At 34.1% G+C, this 23,847-nt stretch overlaps 1 protein-coding gene across 2 annotated transcripts in view; it reads right to left on the bottom strand.

The window, feature by feature from the left end:
• LOC145694852 (cell division cycle and apoptosis regulator protein 1-like) overlaps positions 1 to 23,847 on the bottom strand; it is a 108,405-nt gene that overhangs the window by 22,682 nt on the left and 61,876 nt on the right. For both annotated transcript variants that reach the window (XM_081771559.1, XM_081771550.1), the window contains 5 exons: positions 19,404 to 19,614; positions 16,035 to 16,112; positions 6,240 to 6,440; positions 3,941 to 4,117; positions 1,041 to 1,169 (listed from right to left, as the gene is read on the bottom strand). In XM_081771559.1, the coding sequence (XP_081627685.1) occupies positions 1,041 to 1,169; positions 3,941 to 4,117; positions 6,240 to 6,440; positions 16,035 to 16,112; positions 19,404 to 19,614 (796 nt within the window). The remainder of the gene's footprint in view (positions 1 to 1,040; positions 1,170 to 3,940; positions 4,118 to 6,239; positions 6,441 to 16,034; positions 16,113 to 19,403; positions 19,615 to 23,847) is intronic.

Here is a 23,847-nt window from a genome sequence, read left to right as displayed (position 1 = left end):
TATAATGATACCTGGCACTCTGACGGTCTATGTAACAATACAAAAGCGAGCAAACAATATGGAAAAAGGAAAGCAGCTGCGTGCTGACTCAAGAAGTCGACTTATTCGACTTAATGTGCACAACCAGTCAACGAGGAAGCAGACACCACAACTATCGGTGACTCAGAAAAAAATATGTGGATTATGGACTCTGAGTCGCTTATTAAGAAATAAACCGCGATTAGTATGGTCTCACAGAACTCGCACAATACATATGTAGCTTTTCAAATAAAGTGTGTTCGGGAGGAGTATTAGGTTGCCTATTAGCAAAATTGAAGAAGCAGGTTTTACATAATCATGGAGAGATTTATACAATCATGTTAAAAAAAAGAACACTTGTCCCTCTCAGAAGCCTCCATTTTTACCTAAATCGTAATGCAACAAACTAAGCATCTACTCTTCGTCCCTCTCAAGCTTTTCTTCGGAATCTACATTATTAAGAGATATTATGTACGGAAGAGTGAGGCTTTGTAGATGATTTAGTTAATAAAGATGAGATTGAGGTTAACGTTATTTGGACGAAGCCATATTTGACCTATTAAGGTAAAGGACTACAAGTGGTGACTAATATGGTGGAATATATAAAACCTTCTTACAGTCCTCCTTATATGATCAAGAAGTTCAAAACTATGTAGAATTCAATATATATACAGTAATGATTCGAAGTAGTGTGCGGAAGACATCGAAGTTGAGAACATACATTTATATTAACGTGAATTAACGAAAATACTGTTATTTATATGTTTCATCTTCAGTTTTTCAAAAAAACACGTTGGGTTTAGTACACCCAACTTAAATTCTCTCATCGGTAGGAAAAATTCAAAGGGAACACGAAGACACTCCGTTTTTTCGTTGCTACTATGGATAGAAGTACACCTTTAAGGGAAAAGTACGTGTTTAAGTTTTTTTCTTCTTTTTGAACATTACTATGCGTATAAGAGTAAGCTAAAAATGCAATTTAAATGTAATTAATATTACGAATATAAAATAAAAATGAATACTTTTTCTTCTTTCTCGTCCTTGGGTCTTTCTGGTGCATCGAAGAGTGCTTTGTATATACGGAAACCAAAATCTCTCATTAACATTTCGTTGAACAACTCAGCAAAAAGAGAAACTTCAAATGAATGTTCCTGAAATAGAGAAAAAGGCATTTAATATAGTTCTGGAACCTTGAGATATTCGAGAAAAACAATCAAGATTTAGAATTCACTCAACTTTATTATAACATGTTCAAGTCCATTTCTAAACTAATCACCGTTCACTGAATCTCAAAAATGCACATATCATTTTTCTTAAAAACTTTAATTAATTTTTCCTCAGCCGATTACCCATCGATTTTTAAAAATAGAACTGAAAACAAAATCTGAATCTTGCATAGACTATTTCGAGCAAACGTATAACCGGAAATGTTTAGTTTTAGCGAAAAATTTTTTTTTTTTTTTTTTTTTTTTGGATGGACCTACTTTCTGCGTACCTTAGGACTTCATACCAAACCCTACATCCGAACTGTACTCACGTGCAAACCGTTTTTCGACAATGGCAATGGTGGTAATCTGAAAAATAAGTAGTGTAGTGCGTGAATACAGAGTACGTCATGATCTTTGGTATGGACTCTGTAATAGAAACAGTGCTGTGACTGTGAAAGAACGGCCATGGTTTCACAGAACATTCCTAATAGCCGCGTGGATACGCGTGTTTGAGGCGCTACGAAGATAAGCAAGTTTACACGGGTTAACGTAACTATCCAGAAATAACATCAAATGGTGGTGCAGTGAAGGAATACCATACATAATGCTTTCCAACGTAACACTAACAGGAAGCACCAGATAAATTTCTGTACGTACGGTAAGATGTCGCGTGTGAACAACATACAAAGGGTAGAGCAACATCCGTATCATTGGAAGCGAGTGCAGAACCTTCAACAAGAAGAAACGAAAGTGAGAATGGCGTTTCATCATTGGTCTATAACCATCTACAGTTGGTTGAGATTCTTTTTAAAGATGAAAAAACTTTCATCAGAAATAATAGTCATAACTGACGGTCTTCAGACAATGTCCGTGCTACTATAACAAGTACGTTTCAACTTTCTGGTTGATGTGAAGTGCGGAGTTAATGATATTATGCTTACTGGCTTCACTCTTATTGGTTATCTATTGAATAGAAATGGGTACCTTGACTTTCAAATTAATACCCTATCACCTGCACTTGAGATCATACGGCTTGGAACACGCGTTCGGATGTTCCATCTATTAGACTGGGCATCAGCTCACTCAACATAATGTATGAGGACTAATTACGTGCACATTTCCCAGAGACTAATGGATTGACGTTTGTATTTTATGCCCTTTACGTTTACCAGACCTAAGCCCTCTCGACTATTGTTTCGGGACTGGATGAAAAATCTACTATATTAAGATATTCATTAAGTGAATTCATTTAGAGGACCACAGAAGTTGAAGCAGTGGTCAAGAAAACAGGCCCACGCTCTACTGGGGTTCTGGTCGTTACTGAGGCATGTTGAATGACGTCTTGAAGCTGGTGAACGCAATATCGAATACCTTCCTTGACGTCACGTGATAATTTTCATGTTCAATACGTATGAAAAGACTTTCGCTTGTCCCTACTCATAGTAAGCGGACGTAAGTCCAGTGAAAGCTGTTTCTTATATTATTTGAGCTTAACCTAAGCGTTTCCAGTAAATTTTCATGTAACGTGTTTAAAGCTGTCCATTCCCAACCCTCTTTAGTTTGAAAATATTCAGAAGACACTAAACTAGACGAATACATGAAAGTAAATGTTCGGGTTACCAATAAAATCACTTTTGTATATTTATTTTTCAAGTTAGGAACAAATTACAGCAACTTCATTATTATTATTTTCAGACGTCTAGTAATTTGACCATCGCATTATGAATCTGAAATTAAGAACTACATGTATTTATCTTCTAACACAGAAATATGGCTAAGTACTGTTGTTACTTTCTCAGTTAAACTCTCCGTCATCTTAAATACAACGAATTAGCAATCACTAGCGCAAGTAACTTCCGAGAACTTCCTCCGTCTACTCAGCAAATGTCTACAGGTGTTACCATTTATTAATGTAAGGAAATACTCTAGGATAATTCACGCTTTCCAAAACTTTTGATTAAAAATATGTTCATATATATGAATGCATTTGATAATACTCGTATATGATAATCCTGTATATTAGAACTACGAACTGTTTGACACATGAATAAAGTAAATAAATATGTTATAGTCATATATGCTTAAATAAATAGAACAAAATCTTTCTTTAACAACCCCCTCTAAATATATATATATAAAACCAAGAATATTAAGATTATGCTTAAAACACTAGTATTAAACTAGTGTTTCTGGTTTCAAAAATAATTACACTATATTTCTGCGCTATCTGGCCTGTCTTAAATTGTCTAAGAAACGTGTACATTATCCTTCTCAATTCAAAATTAAAAAAAGTCATCATCCACATAATACGGCGGATGAAACAACGAGGCGATCTCATTTAGCACTCAATGCTCTGATCAAGGAGTTGCAATACATGCTTGTACACAAAGAGTAACAAAAAGTATTTTTATCACTGAATTCCAACTTTCAGTAACTATGAAAAATAAAGACTGCCAGAGGTAAATCGAAAAAATCCAAAATCCAACTGAAAATCGATTAATATTCAAATTACATTTCCTTTAAAATGAATCACAAATTACATAAACTTTTTTTTTTTTTTTAAATTTAATAAGCTGACAACCGCCTTCCGAATTTGAAATATGAAAGTGCGACGATTAATGAGTGAATTAATTAATGTTTATGAATTTCTTCAATAAGCAAGATTCTGCAGTTCACTTATGAAAGTAATACAAATAAGGTCTTTTGTAACTTACCTTCGTATCTTCTTGCCTGTAATCTAAGAGTAAAGACAAAGACATCACTGTACAATCGAATTTTCCTGACTTTGCTGTACGTGACGGATGTACCACAATATGCGGTGCCTCCGGAAGTATATACCGTCTTTCTCTCGCCACTCGTTCTCTCTCATCTTGCTTTTTCTTATCTTCTTCCTACCATCAAAACCAGAATTTAAGATCAGCATTTAAAAGCATCCGAAATAATAACTATAATCATCAGATTTAGTAGAAATGATCAGTATACTCTAATCACATGCTTGGAAAGGAGGAACCTTATGATCAAGTGCAAACAATTCATCAATTCCAAAGGGTTATATATATATATATATATTGTAAAAATACAGCATTCCTACGACGATGACGAAAATGTAAACCTGTAAAGCTCGTGCTGTGATCGAGAATGAATATGAAAAATTTTAGAACTTACTATTCTACTGTTGCTAGATTGACCGTGAGCTCGACTGTAACGAGAAGTCGTGCAAAAATGCCAATGCATGTGGCTTATCAGTAATGACCGCACAAGAAAACACATTTCGTAACATGGTTATGGAAGATAGTTGTGTCACCATCAGCTATACAGTGGGGTCTACAGAGTTATCAGTGAGTAAGGAATGACTAAACTCTTACTTATGAAAGTCAGAAGGACTGACCTCGATACCTGACTCCTGATTAGAGGTACATCAGAGTGAAATGATTCAGGGAACTTTCAAGGATATCAAGAAAATTCACAAAACCTTTCATACCCATTTTGACGCCAGACGAAGCATGGGTCTGCCACTTTGTACAGAATCCGAATACACCACTATATTCAGCGAAACATCTTCCAGTCCAAACAAACTGTGTGTTTAATTTCAGCCGAAAAACTATGACAACTGATTGTATGGGGATTCTGTAGCTACATTATCTGGAATATATAGTTGCGGCGTAATATTATATCAAAATGAAGAACAGCAAAAGGAAGAGAAATTGACATATGAGGTGCTGCTGCATCATGAAGTCCCTTCTGTTTACAAGTTTCGTGTTGCGATAATTGCTACAGTTCGAATTTGTGGATCATTCTCGTACTTATTCAACCTCGCTCCTATTGAATTTCAACTACTTTCAAAATTCAAGCAACACCTTCGAGAACAGACTTCTCTGGATGATAATGCTGTCGTGGATGCAATATCTAAACTAGGAGGGAAACTTCTTCCAAAAAGACAGACACTTGGGGGCGAACACGCACATAGTACGTTGTAAGAGCAACGGCTTATGTTATAATAATAGTAATACTTCGAGTTCAATGTCCATATTCAGAACTGTGGCTATATGCGTTAGGTCCTACAGCCTAAAATAGAATTCGATTTATTATTTATTCAATCATTAGTTTTTTTCAGTTTGAGCCTCCACCAGGATTGGACCGGAAGCTATAAACACAAAAACGCGCGCGTTAGCCACTTGATCACGACGACGTAACCATACTTCGCTTTCTGCGATGAATACTAATGCACACCCTATGCCCCTCATAAATATCAAACCATTTATTTGTTGTTACCAACGACGATTTAAAATAGTAAAAACTTTGAAAAACATACAGTATTTATCACATAAATCTACTTACATAATTAAAATAATAATAAAAAGATCATAATACAAATCTGTTCATGGTTCTACTCCTTACCATATATTTATAATACAATATTTACTACTAACAGAAAATTGAAAATGCAGAGTTATATTCTTTACGTTGTATATTTATGTTTTACGTTTGCTAGTAACAGCCAGTCATGAGGATCAAGATGTACTATTAGAGTAGAGTATCTAAACTCATAAAATTGAAATTTCTCCAATCACAACTGTCTTTCTTTGGGAAGTTTTTTAAATGGCAGGGAGATGAAATAAGCGTGCATAATATTTTTGTTCTAAAAATAATAATGGCAATATAGAGCCAGTATAAGTCTGTAAAAACAACACTGGCTATTTTTTTTAAAGTTCTTTTCTCCTTTGTTACTCACAGGACAGAGGATAATGTGGAAATACATATATACAATAATCTACACGAAAAACTGATTTTGAGTAAATATTAAAATACTCTGGAAATGAATCAACACAATGTTTTAGTTATGTATCGCATTACACCCATATACTGAAAACTAACATATCTATTAGGAGAAAGCAGGGAAAGACTTTTTTTCCTTATTTGTATAACTCATCATAAACTAATCTGAACCATTCCCTTTCCAAACTTTCATTTACTAAAACTATTTTATTCCTTAATTGCAACACATATTCTTACCTCTTTTTTCCTTTTCTCATCATCTTTTTCATCTACTTCTGTTTTTACTTCTTCTGTCTCTTCTTCCATTTTATTGATCGCCTCCTCCTCTGCTTTCTCTGCTTCTGTTTTCAAGGCCTTCGTTAGTCGTGCAATCAACTGCGATTTTAATCCCTTTGGACTCAACAGTCTAGCCTCCAGTTCTTGTCGTAATTCTGATACCTGAATAAGTAAAAAAACGGCAAACGATTGTGAAGTGGAAACTAGGGTTCCAACAGTGGTAACTAGCGTAACATAATAAATAACTGTGTTTCCATCCCGCTTTAAGATCTAGAAATCAGCAAGAAACGAATACTGAGACCTTCATACATGACTAGGGCCACACTAGTAATATATATATATATATATATATTTCGAGATAAGATTAGCAAGAACTCTAATAAAACACGAAAACCAATAACTGTAGTTCGATAAACGTGTCTTGCTGAATGGTTGCGAATAACAATACCTGCAAGTCATAGTCGTCCTAGGGCTACCAATCTGCGCGTGTGTGTGTATGTGTAAAAATAAAGAGACTTTGCGACCTTTCTGTCTGTAACGTGCCAAATGATCATTGGTGAGGGCATATCTGTGCCATTTTTAAACGTCTATAAGGTGGTACGGTACCCACCTGGATGCAATTTTTCGGTAACCAAGGGCATTGTGCAACACATTCAACACTGTAATGTAAGATGTTCCTACCTCGTTAGCCAATCCCCTGACAGTCCACATCCTGTCTACATACAGCAAAGCTTGAATCAACCCCATGTCGACCTCCATCTGGTTTCTGTTGAATACTATTACGTCCTGCACGAAACGCTGCAACCCAACGTGCCACAGTCTAAATACGGCAATGCGTCATTACCGCATACTTCACGTAGTCCAGAGTGACATTCCCTGGAGTTCCTTTCTTTCTTTTCTTTTCTTTTTCTTTTTTTTCACAGGCCACTCAGAACTTTGTCCATGCACGTTTTCTACCTTGGAAAACATCCCCTTTAGAGAGGTGTGATTTGACAACCGACATTCAACACACTCCACTACTATCACTGCAGCACCTACACTTGCGCCGCCACTCGAGTTGTATAGATCTACCCACTCTCTACATATATTGCCAACAGCAGTTCGAACAAAAATCCCTGCGCGGGGATAAAATAGTGTTGCCACCTACTTCTTTCCAGCCCTCGTATTATCATTTTTATTTTGAATACGTAATAACAAGAACAACAGCTACGGTAATATCACCCTTGCCTCTTAGCATGTGACTTATGTATGATATGAAACACACCATCATATACAGGATGAGTATAAAGTCTTGCCCTGATTACAAACATTTATTATAGAAGAACCGTTTGACATTACATAGGTTAGTATTACAAGTTTTTTTAAGACCACTTACATTAGACCACTTTAACGTGTGCCTCCTTGGTAGCTCGGAGAATGTCTAAGCGGTATTCCAGTTCCCGCCAGGTGTTTTGTAACATGTCTTCTGTCACAGTACCCACAACTGCTTATATCCTAGCCTTCAGTTCCTCGACGTCAGCAACAGGTGTGGCATAGACTCTGTCCTTGGTATAGCCCCATAAATAAAAGTCCAGTGAAGTAATGTCTGTGGCGGGGACAGCGTGATACCACAGCACGCATTGCGCTTTCTCCTGCTTCGATGTCATTTCGTCAACTAACCCGCGCGCACAAAGTAACGTACTACGTCACTCTTGGGTAGCACTAGTGCCATCTACTGGTCTTAAAAAATTTGTAATACTAACCTATGTAACGGACCAGAATTTACATTATTCTGTCCAACGGTTATTCCGTAATAAATTTTTATAATCAAGGCAGGACTTTATGCTCACGGTGTGTATATATATAAGTAGATAATTTATATGTGAATTTTGAAGCAAATGTAAATATATTAAATGTTATAACTTTATTTTGAGTTATTCCTATTAAAAGATATAATTTACTTCACACCCAACTAGGGATGTAAAATACCTGGGTATTTATTTCAGCGGGTAAATACCCTGGGTAAATACCCGGGTATTTACCCAAAATGGGTATTTTATGTTTCAATTAGAAATAAATGGATTTTATCGTTGTCAATGAAAAATATAATGGTCATTAGTAACACCTGCAACAGCAGCACTAAATAACCACCTACTTAATCATTTTTTCTAGTAATTAAAGAATTAATTTGATATTTATTAAGTAATACAGTCGGATTTCCTACCTACTCACCATAATTTTCTTTCTACTTACACTAAATTTCCTTCTATTACCCTTGGCGGAAAATAATTATCCATTCTACCCTGTGAATTCTTACCTTGGTGTGCCCCTGAGGCGTCAAATCAACTACACGGTAGAATTTGGTAGTGGATCAAACCAACAGGAAAATTTAAAATGTATGACAGAACGTAACGATGACTAAAGAAAGTGAAGTCAGTTGTCACCAAACCAGTCATGTACTATTATTAAGTATTCTGTTTGCCAGAAGCTCCTGGTACTAATGACACGGAATTAAGTTCTTCTTAGGTTCGCCTCTCATGAAACTTTCACCATTTTTTTTTCAATCTGGCTCATCTTCTTTTATCCTACAATACATTCTCCAGTTTTTCAAATCACCAATGAACACACTAGCTAAAGTATTTAAGTAACAGCAGGATCTTTATTACTAAAGAAATACATTTTCTTTTGGTTTACCAAATTTATTAATGGCGGAAAATGAATTATTAATAACTGCTTTCCTATTTTAAAGATCTAAAGTTTACAACAGTTTTATTATACATATATATTGTTAACATTGCCTTAAAATTTTTTGAATAGTAATGATGAAAACAACTTTTTAATAATTAAAAAAACTGAATTGATATTACAGATACGGCTGGTTACTTCCTAATGTTGTTTTTGGTATTTTATCTATAGGCAGAGATGTAGTGAATTGTCGAGTATGCGAAGAATTGGACCAATAAGTTTTACACCTGGTTTAAGGAATTAAGAAATTAATCTGTTTAAGAAACTACACTGTAACAACGAAGTTGTGATATAGTCATATCATAGTAAAGAAACTCGACTTTAGTAACTAATAACCTTGAAAATACTTAGAAACTTAAAAAATTACACATTTACCGATTACGAAAGTTACAGAATAATCAAGGTAATTAAATTTAATGAATTGGTTGATTAAATTATTTACTAAATATGCCGTTGAAAGAAAATTATCCATAAAATAAGGAATAACACTTCGTAAAACACTTAAATAAACAATTACTGATTTTTAGAAGTGTTCACTAAATGGAGTTTAACATTAACAATAATGCTTTGTGAAAGAATTTGTCGGAATAGCATATTTAACCCTTATCCGGGCAAGCTATTTTTGTAACGTAGACTGCAACTGGGGCCTGACCAACTCTATTAGCCTTACCAACTCGATATGTTCATAACTTTAACTTCGACTAAAGATATAAGAATTCAGAATTTTATGGCATCCAAATATTTATGGTTATTAAGAAATTCGAAGAAAAATATGAAGCTACTGGGCCTGGGAGGCCCCGGTTGCCCGGATAAGGGTTAAAATATTAATGTGATAAACAACATTAAGATGTATAGTAACTCAGTAATATTTATACTTTAAATTATTTCATATAGAACAGCAATTAACCTGTACCATATTTGGAGTACTATAAAACGACCACAAATTTTACCGTCATACTCAGAATCAACCGTAAGATCAGATTCGGAATCATTACATAATTCTTCAATATCAACATCACTATTACTTGCTTCTTCATTTCCTTCTGTCACCCATTTCTCTGTATCCTCTTCCAATGTCTCTGGTGTTTTGTACTGTTCCATGCCAACAGCTAGTGACTTGTTCCTTGATTATCCTGGTCCTGAGTGTTTCATCCATGAAACTTCAGGCAATTTCTTATTTAAAAGCTTCCAGTTATAAGAAGGATATGTTAGTTTTCCTATCCTCTCCAATGATAAACGATTTACTGTTTTACTAAATGTAGAGAGAGTTCTTTCTGGGCCAGCAGATGTAACGGGAGGACTAAGGATTCAAATGGAGACATCAACTAATTCAGTGATGCCTCGAAACCCTCTCCACCAAAGTAGTGAGCTCATTTGTTCCATTCCGTCCCACAAAAACTTCCTTGTCCAATTTCCTTCCCTGCCTCTATGGTCAAATGTGATCTCAGTAAAACAGAATTCAATCCTATTGTTTTCCAACTTCACAAACGAAGTTTGCTCCATCCAGCAATTCTTCAGCGGTCAATTTGCAGCCTTGAAAAGTGGGATTGAGGAGATCTGTAGCGATGAATTGGACCCAACCCTGGTTCACTTGTTTGTTTAATTTTTTCTATCATTGATTGCTCTTCTGTTTTCGAAAGGATTGGTGATAGTAACTGTTCTGTCAGAGTTAGATGAAGACTCTGGAATTTTGAGTGCAAAGTGTCTATCTGATACTAATTTTACTCGAAGCAATTAATCAAATCCACTATATGTTTCAAAATGGCTACAAGGTTTTCAATACAAATCCAGAATACATAATCGAGAAGTATTTTCTTGATTTCTGAAGGTAATAACGATTCCTCACTCACGCGAGCGTCTGAAGTCCAGTTTTATTGACAAGCACACTTTGGAGACATTGTAAATGGTTTCCCCATATTGTTTTTCAGGTAACGTTATTGTAACCCTTTTCTCCCGTGAGTTTTGTGTAAATGGTGCCTGCAGGTGATGGCTATGTTTGATTGTTTTAACAACATCAATTAAACTTCCCAGTAATGTCTTTACCGATGGACATCCGATGATGTCATAACAAAGCAAATGGAGAAGATGAGCAAGAGAACGCAAAGATACTATACTAGGATACTTCTGTTTTACTAATTTAAAAGCTGCTCTCATGTTGGAGAGTTGTCTTCTATGATTATTAAAATTTTTTCAGGGTTATGTTTTTACAGAACATTTATAATCTCTTCAGACAAGTAACATGCATTGTGTTTATTTTCTTTCGACAACGCGAAATCAACAAAAACAGGTTCAGGCCTTAAAATGACGAAATAACTGATAGATTAATTTCTCAAGTTACTCCAACCGTCACACTGTAAATATAGGTTTCTTGATTCCTCTAACTTCGTTTTAACTTCCCCTTGCATTTCACTGTGTTGAGCATCTCAGTAACTCGTAGCCAGGCGATACCTTGATGAGAGAGAATATGAAGGACGAATTTTCTTTTTAAAAAATTCAATCCACAAAGGGTGATCAACAAGTGACAGGGAACACCCACTAACGAAGATCGCTTTGGCAATGTTTTCCTTCAACGCTTCCTGTAAGACTTCATTAAGGTTCCATACGTCGGCATTTGTTTCAAGAAACATCAATATTAAGATTCTATCAAATTCCGAGATAGTAACGTTGAACCTAAGAAGCCATAAAAAGTAAAGAAAAGCCTGTATATTTTATGGTAATTGCTGTATTTTTTTCGTATAATAAATGCGACTATAACTACTATATCAAACTCACTTTCTCCTTTCATTAAAATTACTCCAAATATTCTTTTAAGTTGGAAACTAGTAGACATAAGATATCATCTTTTCATGATTAACTTGAACCTCCATAATGTTCAACTCGGAAAGATTTTGATAATTTTGGTCATCTCTATTCAATTAGTTGTAGCTTCTAATATGTAATGCTTTAGATACATGATCCAGCTTTCGTTTATCCTTTATTCGTATGACGGTTGTCTGAGTTGTCTGTGAAACATTTCTGAAAATTTTAAAATTTCATAATTGCACATTTCGGAAAAATTTGTTCGATTAAAGGAGTCTCGAGACATTTGTTCTCAAATGAAAATACACAATAACTTGATAGGGTTCTTGAAAATTGGCGGCGTATCGTAGACTTCACATTTAAAACTGGGGCTGTCTCCCAAGGATTTAACAAAGAGGGTTCATATACGATTTTTATGTTTGGACAACCTAAGGCTTGAAGTCATACTACGATTTCTTAATTGTTTAAGTCTTAACGAAACTAATCCAAGTTTAAAAGCCGTTCACACCTTGGTGAAGAAAGGGTATAGGTGGATAAGTATAGTAAAATAGCCCGAGATCAATCTTGAGACGACAAGAGAGTGGTAATATAGCTACCCTCAGGATACATTCATTTCTCATGTTTCAACTATGACTCTGATTTGTTCTTGAGCAATGACGTAAACTCGGAAAAGTTAATTATTTCTCAAGATTGGCTTGATCGATGTTGTTCAAAGGACTTCTTCTGAAAATTGTAACAGCTCATCCTCACCATTTCCCCTTTTCAAAACACTCGATTCAATATTTTGATCTCCTCTTTACCTATGAAGTTCTTCGAGAAAAATATAAAAAATAGGTTTTAGATGTCGTTGTAACCTAGAATAACATATAATATCCAAAATTGTATCGCGGGTGTGCCATGGTCAAAATTGCCTTCAAACTCGCACCGCACATGAACGGGGTCAATTGCTTATTATTTTGCATATCTATAGTGAATGAAAGAGAAAACAGGCTCGACAGACCCCAAAATATTAGAAAAGGTCACCGGTATGGTTAACAATTCTTAAAACTTCAAAATAATTGAACTTTCGGAAAATACCCATTTTTTGGGTAGGTAAATACAAAATGGGTAAATACCCGGGTAAATACCCATTTTTTTATTTACCTACCCACTGGGTATTTACCCGACCCACATCTCTACACCCAACGCAGGGTACACATAATAGTCTTTGCAAGCATGGATTAGTCATTTTCGACCAATAGGTGTTTCGCAATACCTGCGAACGAAAATGAAGCACGCACTATAATGACACAGATGCAAATCTCATACAAGGATTGAAATTTACTATGTTTGCGTATTGGAAATACTTCATGGGTGAGTGTTTGTGATATTCGCCTAAAACTGTGTCGAATGTTCCAGTTTAAATAAGATCTCAACGACGAGTTTTCGTTTCATTTGGCCATGACCTTTTCAGCAACACAATATAGTAATGTATAGTGGTACTATGAAAACATGTGACGGAATACTCCGCATCCTTGGATCAATTATCTCTTACCACCTTTGTGTCATAAATTCAGAAAGTGACCTATTTAATTCAACAATAATAATGTTGGTCACGAAGACACAATCAGGATTATCCAAGCATGACGAGGGCACAGTTAGGGTTATCTAAACATAACAGCAATAATCCATGTCGCTATCGAATGACTCACGCCGATCTAAAGTGACTTGTCAAGATACAGACGGGTAGTGTAGTAATCCATGAACTGGCAGGGCAAAGAGAGATGGATTCAAGTCCTCACTCAGTCGCACTTTTTCACTCTTCAAATTTTTGTATTTGCAGCTCTGGGGTATACGATGTAAGAACAGATAGGTTATTTCTTCAATTCCTCATTATCAACCTTAGTTTAAGGTACATACAGAGAAAACCGGCACGGTTCGAAATACCATGGATACAGATGTAACGCGGGGAAACTATGTATTCCAATAAAAATACCGTAGTTTTTAAAATAAAATCTTTACTTTTGAAAGTTGAGTTAAAACAGCAGAAGTTCTACAATGAGCGGTTCCACAGTATAATTTTACCGTTAGACTATATTTTCTATAATTATATAATACTGTAATTTATCAGTGTACGAATGTTCCCTTCTCCACCTTCGCGGAACATATTTTTGTCACTTCTACGATCTCATTTCGGTAAGGTTATAACGTGGGCTGAATCATGTACCCCACCAACTTCATTATATCCTGCTTCTACTCTATTAATAAACAATATATGGCACTCAGAAGACGCTGACGTGTTTTCTTTTCTACTTCGGCAACTCAACGTCAATCAACTATCACGCCAAAACCAAATGTGGGAACGTTCGCTATCTTTATTATAACATGTATTTGGGCAAACGCAATAGGTATGGGCATAGCTTCATCGGATATACACAGTTAAAAAGAGCAAGAAGTCGTTAGAGAGCATCCACACAGTAAATCAACTTTTCATAGAAATATGAAATTCTTTGAATAAATATGTAAATTACAATCTTAAATAGTACTATATGCAGTGGCGGCGATAGGAGGTTAAAAGTGAGGGGGCAAGACACGAATATTTGTGTACCAATGTTAGTTTTCCTGATTGTTTCTAACACTGTTTAACGAAAGGTTGTATAACTAATAGGATACTATATTTTTCAGTTAAAATACTGTATATCGTGTTTCATATTTTATTAAGTATATTAACAAGAGCAACGCAAGTAGATACTAGCCATTTGTATCTAACACTGTATCTAGCCATTTGTATTCTTAAATAACGAAGGTGTAAGGAGAGATTTGATTCCTTCTTCATGAACATCTTAAAATTCTATCTGGAAAATTCTGTGATTAGATTATTTAATAACAAATTGCAAAACAAATAAATAGAAAGGATAATATTAATCATAGTAATGAATAATGAGGCCTGTTTTGCGAAATCATATTTAAACCAGGGGTTAATGAACAACTTACATCTTTAATTCCACACACGCTATTATGTGTATTTTATTACTCTTACTGTTAGAAAGACAGTAAATGCTACAAGCATGCTACGACATTTAAAGAAATATTTTTGCAGCTTCCCGAAACATGTTCGCTGCCATTAGATGCAGTTTTCACTTTCTTGAAATACATAAAAAATTAACAAAACTTAGAAACACTCCACAATCCAGATTTACAAAATAACACTAAAGCTTAGAATTATGTCGAATTCACTAAATGTAATTGTATATATACTTGTACACCCCTAAAAACGCCACTTCACTCGTATATTACACTGCAAAACAATGGAAAAGGTAGAAGTTGTTTCTTATTAGGTCTACTCTCTTTTTAATCATTTGACGCGGGATACCTGGGTTCGATTCCCGTTGGAAGCTCATGTGGTTTGGAGGTCCTGTTTAATATACCCTCGCTGCTGAAAGGGACGTTAAACTCAAAATCGACTCTCTTTGTGTCAATATTCCATACTATTAGAAAGAGAAGACATTTTAGGAACTATCATTTTTTGTGTAATTAAAGAATAACTTTTGAAAGACTTTTTTTAATGTTCTCTCAATTAGTTTCAAAGAGCCTGATTAACATATCGAACCTGTATAAGAAGAAATGAAAGTACGCTGGAATTGTTGCGCTCCAATGCGTTAATTTTTAGACCGTTTTCCGTGGCAATTAAAACGCAATTCCTGTAGCTTTCTCAACTCCAGGGGAAGACAATCAATACGAACTCACACAACGTCAAATATTATATGGAACTATTTTTTTTTTCTATGAACCAGTAATGCATACAAAAATTTTACATTTCCAAATGAAACTATATTCATTAGTGGGACACTTCAAAAAAGTGGGGGGGCAACTGCCCCCCTTTGCCCCCCCTAATCGCCGCCCATGACTATATGTAACAACAGTAACAAATATTCTAACCGCAACGGTAGTTGAAATACTACTATTCTGATATTACTGTAAAAAAAAAAAAAAAAAATATATATATATATATATATATATATATATATATATATATATACAGTGAAATAAAAAAATAACTTACTGTTTCGAGAAAAAATCCATAAACTCCTACAAAACTACGCATATAACACATATGATTTGTAAAAATTGTTCAGTGATACTTAAGGTCCTAAAAGCATGCCTCCACCAATATATGCAAAAAACTATACGGAATATGATTATAACCGAAAATAAATCAAGCACGTGATTCTGAAGAAATGTCGGTTTATTTACCTTCATCGTTTTGGGATCCAGCTCAGAAAAATGAGTAGGTTCCTTTTTATCAGCAGCCATATCATCCCCATCTTCATCCTAGAATGGCAAGTAATATAATTAGGGAGATCAATACGTAATGTATCTTTCTGGCGAGAAAGGTCTACAAATCATCACGGGCATGGAAGTGAAGTATCAAGCAGAAAAAGGCTACATTTTTTTAAAAAGCTCATAAAAACTACTACTTCTATTTTTCTATCTACTAAGAAAGTACTGCAAATAAATGTATCTATTCTTGCAGCTTCCATTGTTCTTAATGTTGTTATTGTAAGAGTTGTTTTAATCACACCTACACTCAATCACTCATAATTATTTACACACACACATATATATATTCATGCACGCTTCACACACACACACACGCACGCACACACTCACACACATACATATGCCCTCACTCACTTAATACAAACTCTCACAATGTTTACACAGATGATGATAAACAGCATTGCACAACATTAACTGTAGAGGCATTTATATTGTAAACACGTATATGGGAAGAATGTTAAAAAGACTGTTGGGCACATCACTTTTTTCAGTCTGTGTTACCTAATCTGAAAAAGATATTTTTTTCGCCTGCTTCATTTATGTATCTTGGCTTCCTAGAATAAGATACTAACTTTCCAGTCATGACTCTAGCCTATCTATACTCCACTCTGGAAGCATCCTGGTTGTTCCATCATTTATGTTGATTCTGGCCATGACAGAAGGGCTTTGAGCCCAATCCTTCTGTGAACACTAAAATACAGAAACAAAATTCCCAGCGGGTGAGTTGTGCTGGCAGCTTAGTTTTACCAATAGGAAGTGAAATGACATTTCACATGACCAAAATTTAGAAAACATTCCTTGTTCTGTCAGTTAATTCCATTTATAAAAAAAAATAAATAAAACAAAATATTACTGCTACATTACTTACCTATATTTTGAAGGCATCCTCAGACCAGGAACTGAAAACATTTCTAACATTTAAACTTAAGAATAAACGTGTGTACTTTACACTCAAATCTATCAAACGTGTGTGAATATGCTACTTAAAATGGTAAATTGCTTTGTGGAAGAAGAATAAAAGGGAAAAAATTCCTGTTAGTGTCCAAGACCACAAGTAATTCTGTGTCTAATTCAAGTGCTGATACTGTACCATCAAATTTCCCTTGCATGTGCAATGTATATAAATTAACTGTTTACATCGATTTTAGACTAAATTAGAAAAAAAAAAACTACATGTTTAATGTTTAATAATAATAATAATAATAATAATAATAATAATAATAATAATAATAATAATAATAATAATAATAATAATAATAATAATAATAATAATAATAATAATTATTATTATTATTATTATTATTATTATTATTATTATTATTATTATTATTATTATTATTATTATTTTATTTATTTTTTTTTTTTCACGTTCAGTGTTAGACTAATTTTCGGAGACTAATTTTGGAATTGTTTCAAATTGTTATGGTGTTATAAACGTGTGCAATATGCTACTGTACGTGTATAAACGTGTGTACTCTCTATTCTAAGATAAACTGGCATACATCATTTCGATCAAATGATAACGAAAAATACTAATAACTAACCAACAAGGTACCCGATCTGGCGAGAAAATCGAATGGATTCAATCCTTCGCTACCTTGAATGGAAGTATTTTCAGCCACTGAAGGTCAATACTGAGGAGCCCCTTAATTATTAACAACTGATTAGTTCATTTCCTCAACTACTCCAAGCTCCACACGCAAAAAAGCTAACATTGCTACTGGACGAAACAATGCTGATACAGAAAATGGTTGGTAGGAATAATTACATTTTTTCATTTGGTAGAAATTATAAGTCTCAGGATATTACACAATCCTGAATCTTAAAAATGGTATCAGTCTAATATAAACGAAGAAACAACGACAATGTGTTGCATTTTCTTTCCCACAACCATTATGATCATTATTTTCTATCGATCATATTAGCTGCAGAGAACACTGGTTCATTAAAATATATACAATATTATTGTTCATATACCATCTACTTGTACTTAACAGCAAGACATGCGTTGATCTTTAATGGGAACGGTTTCACGAACATACTCTGTAGTCGTTACCGTATCCCAAGATTATAATTACAGCGTGAAATTTCTATTACAATCAGAAAACAACACTTGACGTCTTAACTAGGCAGGATCTGAATTTACCGATACTAATTCTATTACTAAACTGAAATATAACTGGTTAATTCCTTACAGCACACCATCTTAATGTACACTACTTTATCTATTAAACTATACCGTGTCAGTTTTTATTGGTATAAGGGAATTACTAGTTTCAATGAGTGAAAAAAAGATTAACGATTAGTGTTTCAGGTGATGGAAGTCTACTGTTTAATTTAATTATGCTTTAAACAAGTTTGCATGTTCAAGGAAGTAAATTACTAATTATTCTATTTTTACCTCGTGCAACTGATATTTTATTAAATGCGCAATAATTGGATACTCTTCCTTGTCTATCTAATCTTTAAAACAAGAATTTTTTTTTTATAAATAACTTGTTTCGCTCGAATAAAAATTGTGAAAGAACCTTTAATAAGTAGAATTGCTAGAAGCTCTTTTTTGCCTTCTTAATATTACTATATCTCTTAACACTGGTAAAGTAATCATAGTTTTGTTTTATGTAGTAATGCAACATGGATATTATGAAAGACCTCACCTAACTGTATGCTAACCATGACACTTTGTAGAAGTTATAAAAAATATGGAGTTATATTTTAGATAATAATAATGATGATGAACTCATATATTAAGTGTATTACTATAAAATTTGATTACAATACCGGTATATTCTTTCTCTATTCACAAGTAAAAACATTCACCCATATATAAAATCATCAAAAGAATATCCTAATATAAAACGTTGTTTCAACAGGGTGACTCTTATATGCAATGCACTTACATGTGTGGATTAGATTAAGATATGATCTTATATATACATCTGTGAATATTCAGAAACAAAAACTGTGCTTATGAGTCTGTTATAACCAATGTCATCTTAGTCAGAAGTATGTGAAGGTGCAATATAATTTTCTAATGATGTGTTGTGTACAAGTTATAATAAACTAACAAGAAACTACTTTGTTAAAAGTTACCAATGAACTGACAGAACAATATTATTTGACCAGAAGTATTTTTAATACTTTTTTATTCCGAAAACAATAATTTTGACGTGGTTTTCGTGAAATGTTCATTTCGCAATTCCTCATTAGCTCCACCAATTAAAAAGCTGCCAGTCAATCAAACTGTGCCTGACAAGAAAAGAAATGTTTAACAAAGGGTGCCTTTTCATCTTCGCCAGCATCCTGTTCTGACTTCAGCTTCTTCATCAACTGCTTCTTATAGTTGAGATGTAGGCCATCCCATTCAAGGCGTGTTGGAACACAACTCCATACATCTGGGAGAAATATGACGACTGTTTCAACTCGGGTAGGGACGGTCCGTCCCTTGTGAGTAGTTTCTCCCCGACGGTAGTATATCTCCAGAAAACGATACCTACAGAGCAGAGTTTTCCAAGTTAAAAGTCCATCACAATGAAAAAAGATATAAATATAATATCGAGATAACAAGACTCTTAAGAAAAAAAAATCAAACTTTTGTTTTCGAAAAAAGAAAAAGAAAGAGGAATAAAGTCAAATAGTAAAGACATTGGAACAACAAATAAAATATTTCTGTCATCTGCCTTCTGCAAACTCTTGTATATAATTATAAATAGGAAACAAATTGTAACTCTACCTAAAACTAAGGAAAAGAATCAAAATAATGAATTACAGAACACTTACATTTAATAAGTACTATATGCTTAAAACACTAGGCACAAATGTAATCACGTTACAGAGTGTACATGTGTTACTACATTTAATATGAGTAAGCGAGCGCTTTTTTATTATTATTATTATTGATGAACTTTGTTTTTACAAATTAGAGCTTAACTGGGGACGATATTTAATTTAAACAAAATAGTGAACTGCGTAAGATCAACACCACTAGATACGGGTGACGTAAATACACTGTTGCCTGAGTATATGAGGAAAATACGAAGGGTCCACGAAAACCGAGACTCTCCAGTTCAGTACAAAGTAGTTATTCACTGATTTCTCGCGAAAGGTTTTAATTTGGGACCTTCACGCTTGGGACCTTTTGTCATTTGTTGCAAGAAAATACATCCACATGAGAGCTTTCTTCTTTTGAACGAAAAGCTCATCAAAGACAGTACAAAATTGGATGCGTCATGTATATTGGAAGAGAAAATGTTTTTTATACATGTTCTTCGACGACAATATTAAAGCAACTGGAGAGACAATACTCCTTTCCTGATGGAATTGTTAAGTCCATTTTTTCTTACTATAACTACAGTTACTTTCAGTCATGATTTGAACAATCATTTAATTAATATTTCTTGTTAACCCATCTAAGCTCTTTTATGTAAAATTCTAATATGAGTAATATACAAAATAGTTTCCCCACTTCCATACTGCAGAAACCTTTATTTTTAAATTCACAGAATGTCTGCAAATAGCATTTTAAAGACCAATTTATAACATCTAAATATTATAAGCATATTTTCTTTTCTAGTAAATCAGCCATTTTACATTCCAAAAGACTACTGCAGTTTTATATATTATAATGAATCGAAAGACTATTGCAGTTTTATATATTATAATGAATGCTATCAGATAGTATCGTAAGTCATTCAACATCAAACTGCACACCAAACAAAAACCTTTATCCTTCCCAATTTTAATGGGATCCTGTACACCACGTAATTCTGGTGTATTTTATGAAACTCAAATTTAAGCAGATAAAACTAATCAAAAATAGTCACAAGAATGTAGAAATTAATTGTAACTGAGGCAATGGTTTTCGACGTAATTCTTATAAGAGACTAAGCAATAAATAAATAAGAATTTAAAATTGATTTTTAATATTTAATTTTCAGCGGGAGATCAGACTTCGAGTATCGGTAGGAGCTCATTAGGTTCTGATCCTCACGTTAAGCTGTACGTCCACGTATCATATAGTTTAAGTGCTGAACAGGACACTAGACTTCAAATCAATCACCAAAATTTCATTCAATTCTTGAACAGATTCTGAACACTAGCTTGAATTAAGAGCAATTGAAAATTACATTCTGAATACTAGCTTACGTTAGAAGCAATTGAAAATTAACATTTTTAACAAATGCAGGGCATCTATGTTTAACTGACCTGCTACAAATAAACATTCATCGAAGCTATGTTACTCTCAATTACTTTGAATTATTATTATTATTATTATTATTGTTATGTTTTCATTGCTAATATCATTTGTAATACACTTTTCATGTCAACAGCTAGACTTTCCGATCATGCTGTAAGTAGCTACGAAATAAAAGCACCTAACTGTATTTCCAGTAATTTAATCTACGGATAAATTGACCGTACATGGACTACGTCTATCCGTATTGCATTCACTATTTTGAAATGATTTCTTGTTTGCGTACACTCTCAAGTATACGTGAATTCTTAATCAATACCTCTACATGCATACTTGAGCACTATTAATTTTTATTTGCTTGTGATGCCATGTGTTACCTTCCAATTTTATACTTTGATATACACTGACACTTTTATTATTTATAGCACGAAAGATGATTTTACATTGTCGTCAAATGTCATACTTTTGATTTTGTCTTTAAAATTAAGCCAAAAAACAACTTCCCTATGACTGCACCTTAGTCCAACCTTAACTATTTTCACCAACTGTGACAGTATCGTTGACAATTTATTGGATTTCATATTTCATCGTAATAATAAGCATACAAATTATGAAGTGTGTGTGACAGAAAAAAAACTGAAATGATATTTCTTGTGCAATCTGATAACAGAATGAATAAGCTACATACAGCAAGTACTCATTTCTGAAGAAAATATAGTATGTGATAAACACAGTACATATCTAATTAGTACTGATCAACTGTTAAAATCATACTATTTTCAACTTGACTGCAGTGCTCAGAATACTCTTTATGTCCTGATGTAGTTATATTTGTAAGATTATATTGTATCTTCAATCTATACTCTCTGCTGCTTACCGTAAAGTCAATAAAAATCTGGTATCGGCAGAATGTTATTATTTTCAATTTTTGGACAGAACTCCTCCGTGACTAAACGGTTAGCATACGCGTCTTTGGCGTGGGAGACCCGGGTTCGATTCCCGGTGAGTGCTCTTGTGGTTCGGATTCCACGTTAATCAGTAGGTCCACGTCTCATATGGCCTCGCTCATGAAAGGGACGATAAAATCAACTCAACTCAACTCAATTTTTTGACACAAAGTACCCAACATAGCTTTCATAAACCATTAATAAATGACGAGTAATTCATTAAAATCCCTACTTCTTCATTTTATCGCCGAAAAGGTTGCACCTACAACCTTTGCGAAAGTTTCAAATTCTTTGCTGAATAGAATTCAAGGAATTATAAGAAATACATTCGCATTCATATGTAAATATTGTACTCCAACAACTAATAGATGTACGGACATTCCTTTTTATGTAACATAACTTAGATTACTCATAAACTCCAAGAAGTAAGACGATAGTAGGCTTTACATGTCGAAGGCATGGTATGGGAAGCATCCTATGATAAGAAGTTCCTGATTGATTAAAAGGCATTCTATTACTTTGTAGGTTTTTTTTTTTTTTTTTTTTTTTTTAATGTAACAGATAATCATAATAATTTCATTGAAAGTTGGACACAGTTCTTTATTGACAACTTTCTCCATGAGCTCTTTCGTGGTTAAATCGCTTAACGGATTTCGCATATATAAGGATTCTTTGTCCGCTACGAGTACGTACGCTAAGCATCAATTTTAAACTGTAAGTCTATCCTAACATAGCTTTGGGACTGAAAAGATACTTTACATGAAATACCAAAATCTTTTCATACACTATTTAGTTATGCTCTTCCCTTCCCCTTCGAGAAAAGGAATAAAAGAAAATTCTACCTTTTTTTTTTTTTTTAATTTTCTGTTTATAATTCTTTGATCTCGAAAACTGTCAGAACGATCAGGAATGTTCACAATTTTATTTCCTTTGATTTGTATTATTACCACTAAGTTCATTTTTATTTATGTTATGCGCTATCACAAGACAATTTAAGGCATACACATTCAGTTGCAGAATAATTCTTCTAATCGCAAACATAATAGAAGTAAATCATTCCGATAACATGAGATAGTTTTACGACAAGGAAAAAACGTTTGTTGAAATCCTGTGGCTGCATTATATGTGACATGAAGAGCCGACTTGTAGGCTTAAGCCCTGTAGGAGTCCGTGCCAGCGAATTTAGCTTTTTTGTTCAGAAGAGGAAAGGGAAGCAACACGTAACTCAATCATTATTGATAGCTGGAATACTATGATGTTGTATGTACTAATTCTTGTTGAAAACAAGGATGTTTCTAAAAAAGAAGACGCTCCTTAGCTCACACACATATGAGTTGATTTTGAGTTTAACGTCCCGTTCAGCAGCGAGGCTATATGAGACGTGGACCTACTGATTAACGTGGAATCCGAACCACATGAGCTCCCGCCGGGAATCGAACCCGGGTCTCCCACGCCAAAGGCGCGTACGCTAACCGCTTAGCCACGGAGGAGCTCTAGCTCACACACATATTAACAGCTTTACCAACAGACAAGGAATAATGTATTTGTAAATAGTGTCTTACTACGGTATATACATATTACCTAT

This window comes from Thermobia domestica, chromosome 1 (assembly GCF_964235325.1).
Source record: "Thermobia domestica chromosome 1, izTheDome1.hap1.1, whole genome shotgun sequence".
Classification (NCBI taxonomy): Eukaryota; Metazoa; Arthropoda; class Insecta; order Zygentoma; family Lepismatidae; genus Thermobia; species Thermobia domestica.
Note: the sequence above shows the minus strand (reverse complement) of the source record. Positions and strands in the feature narration are given on the sequence as shown.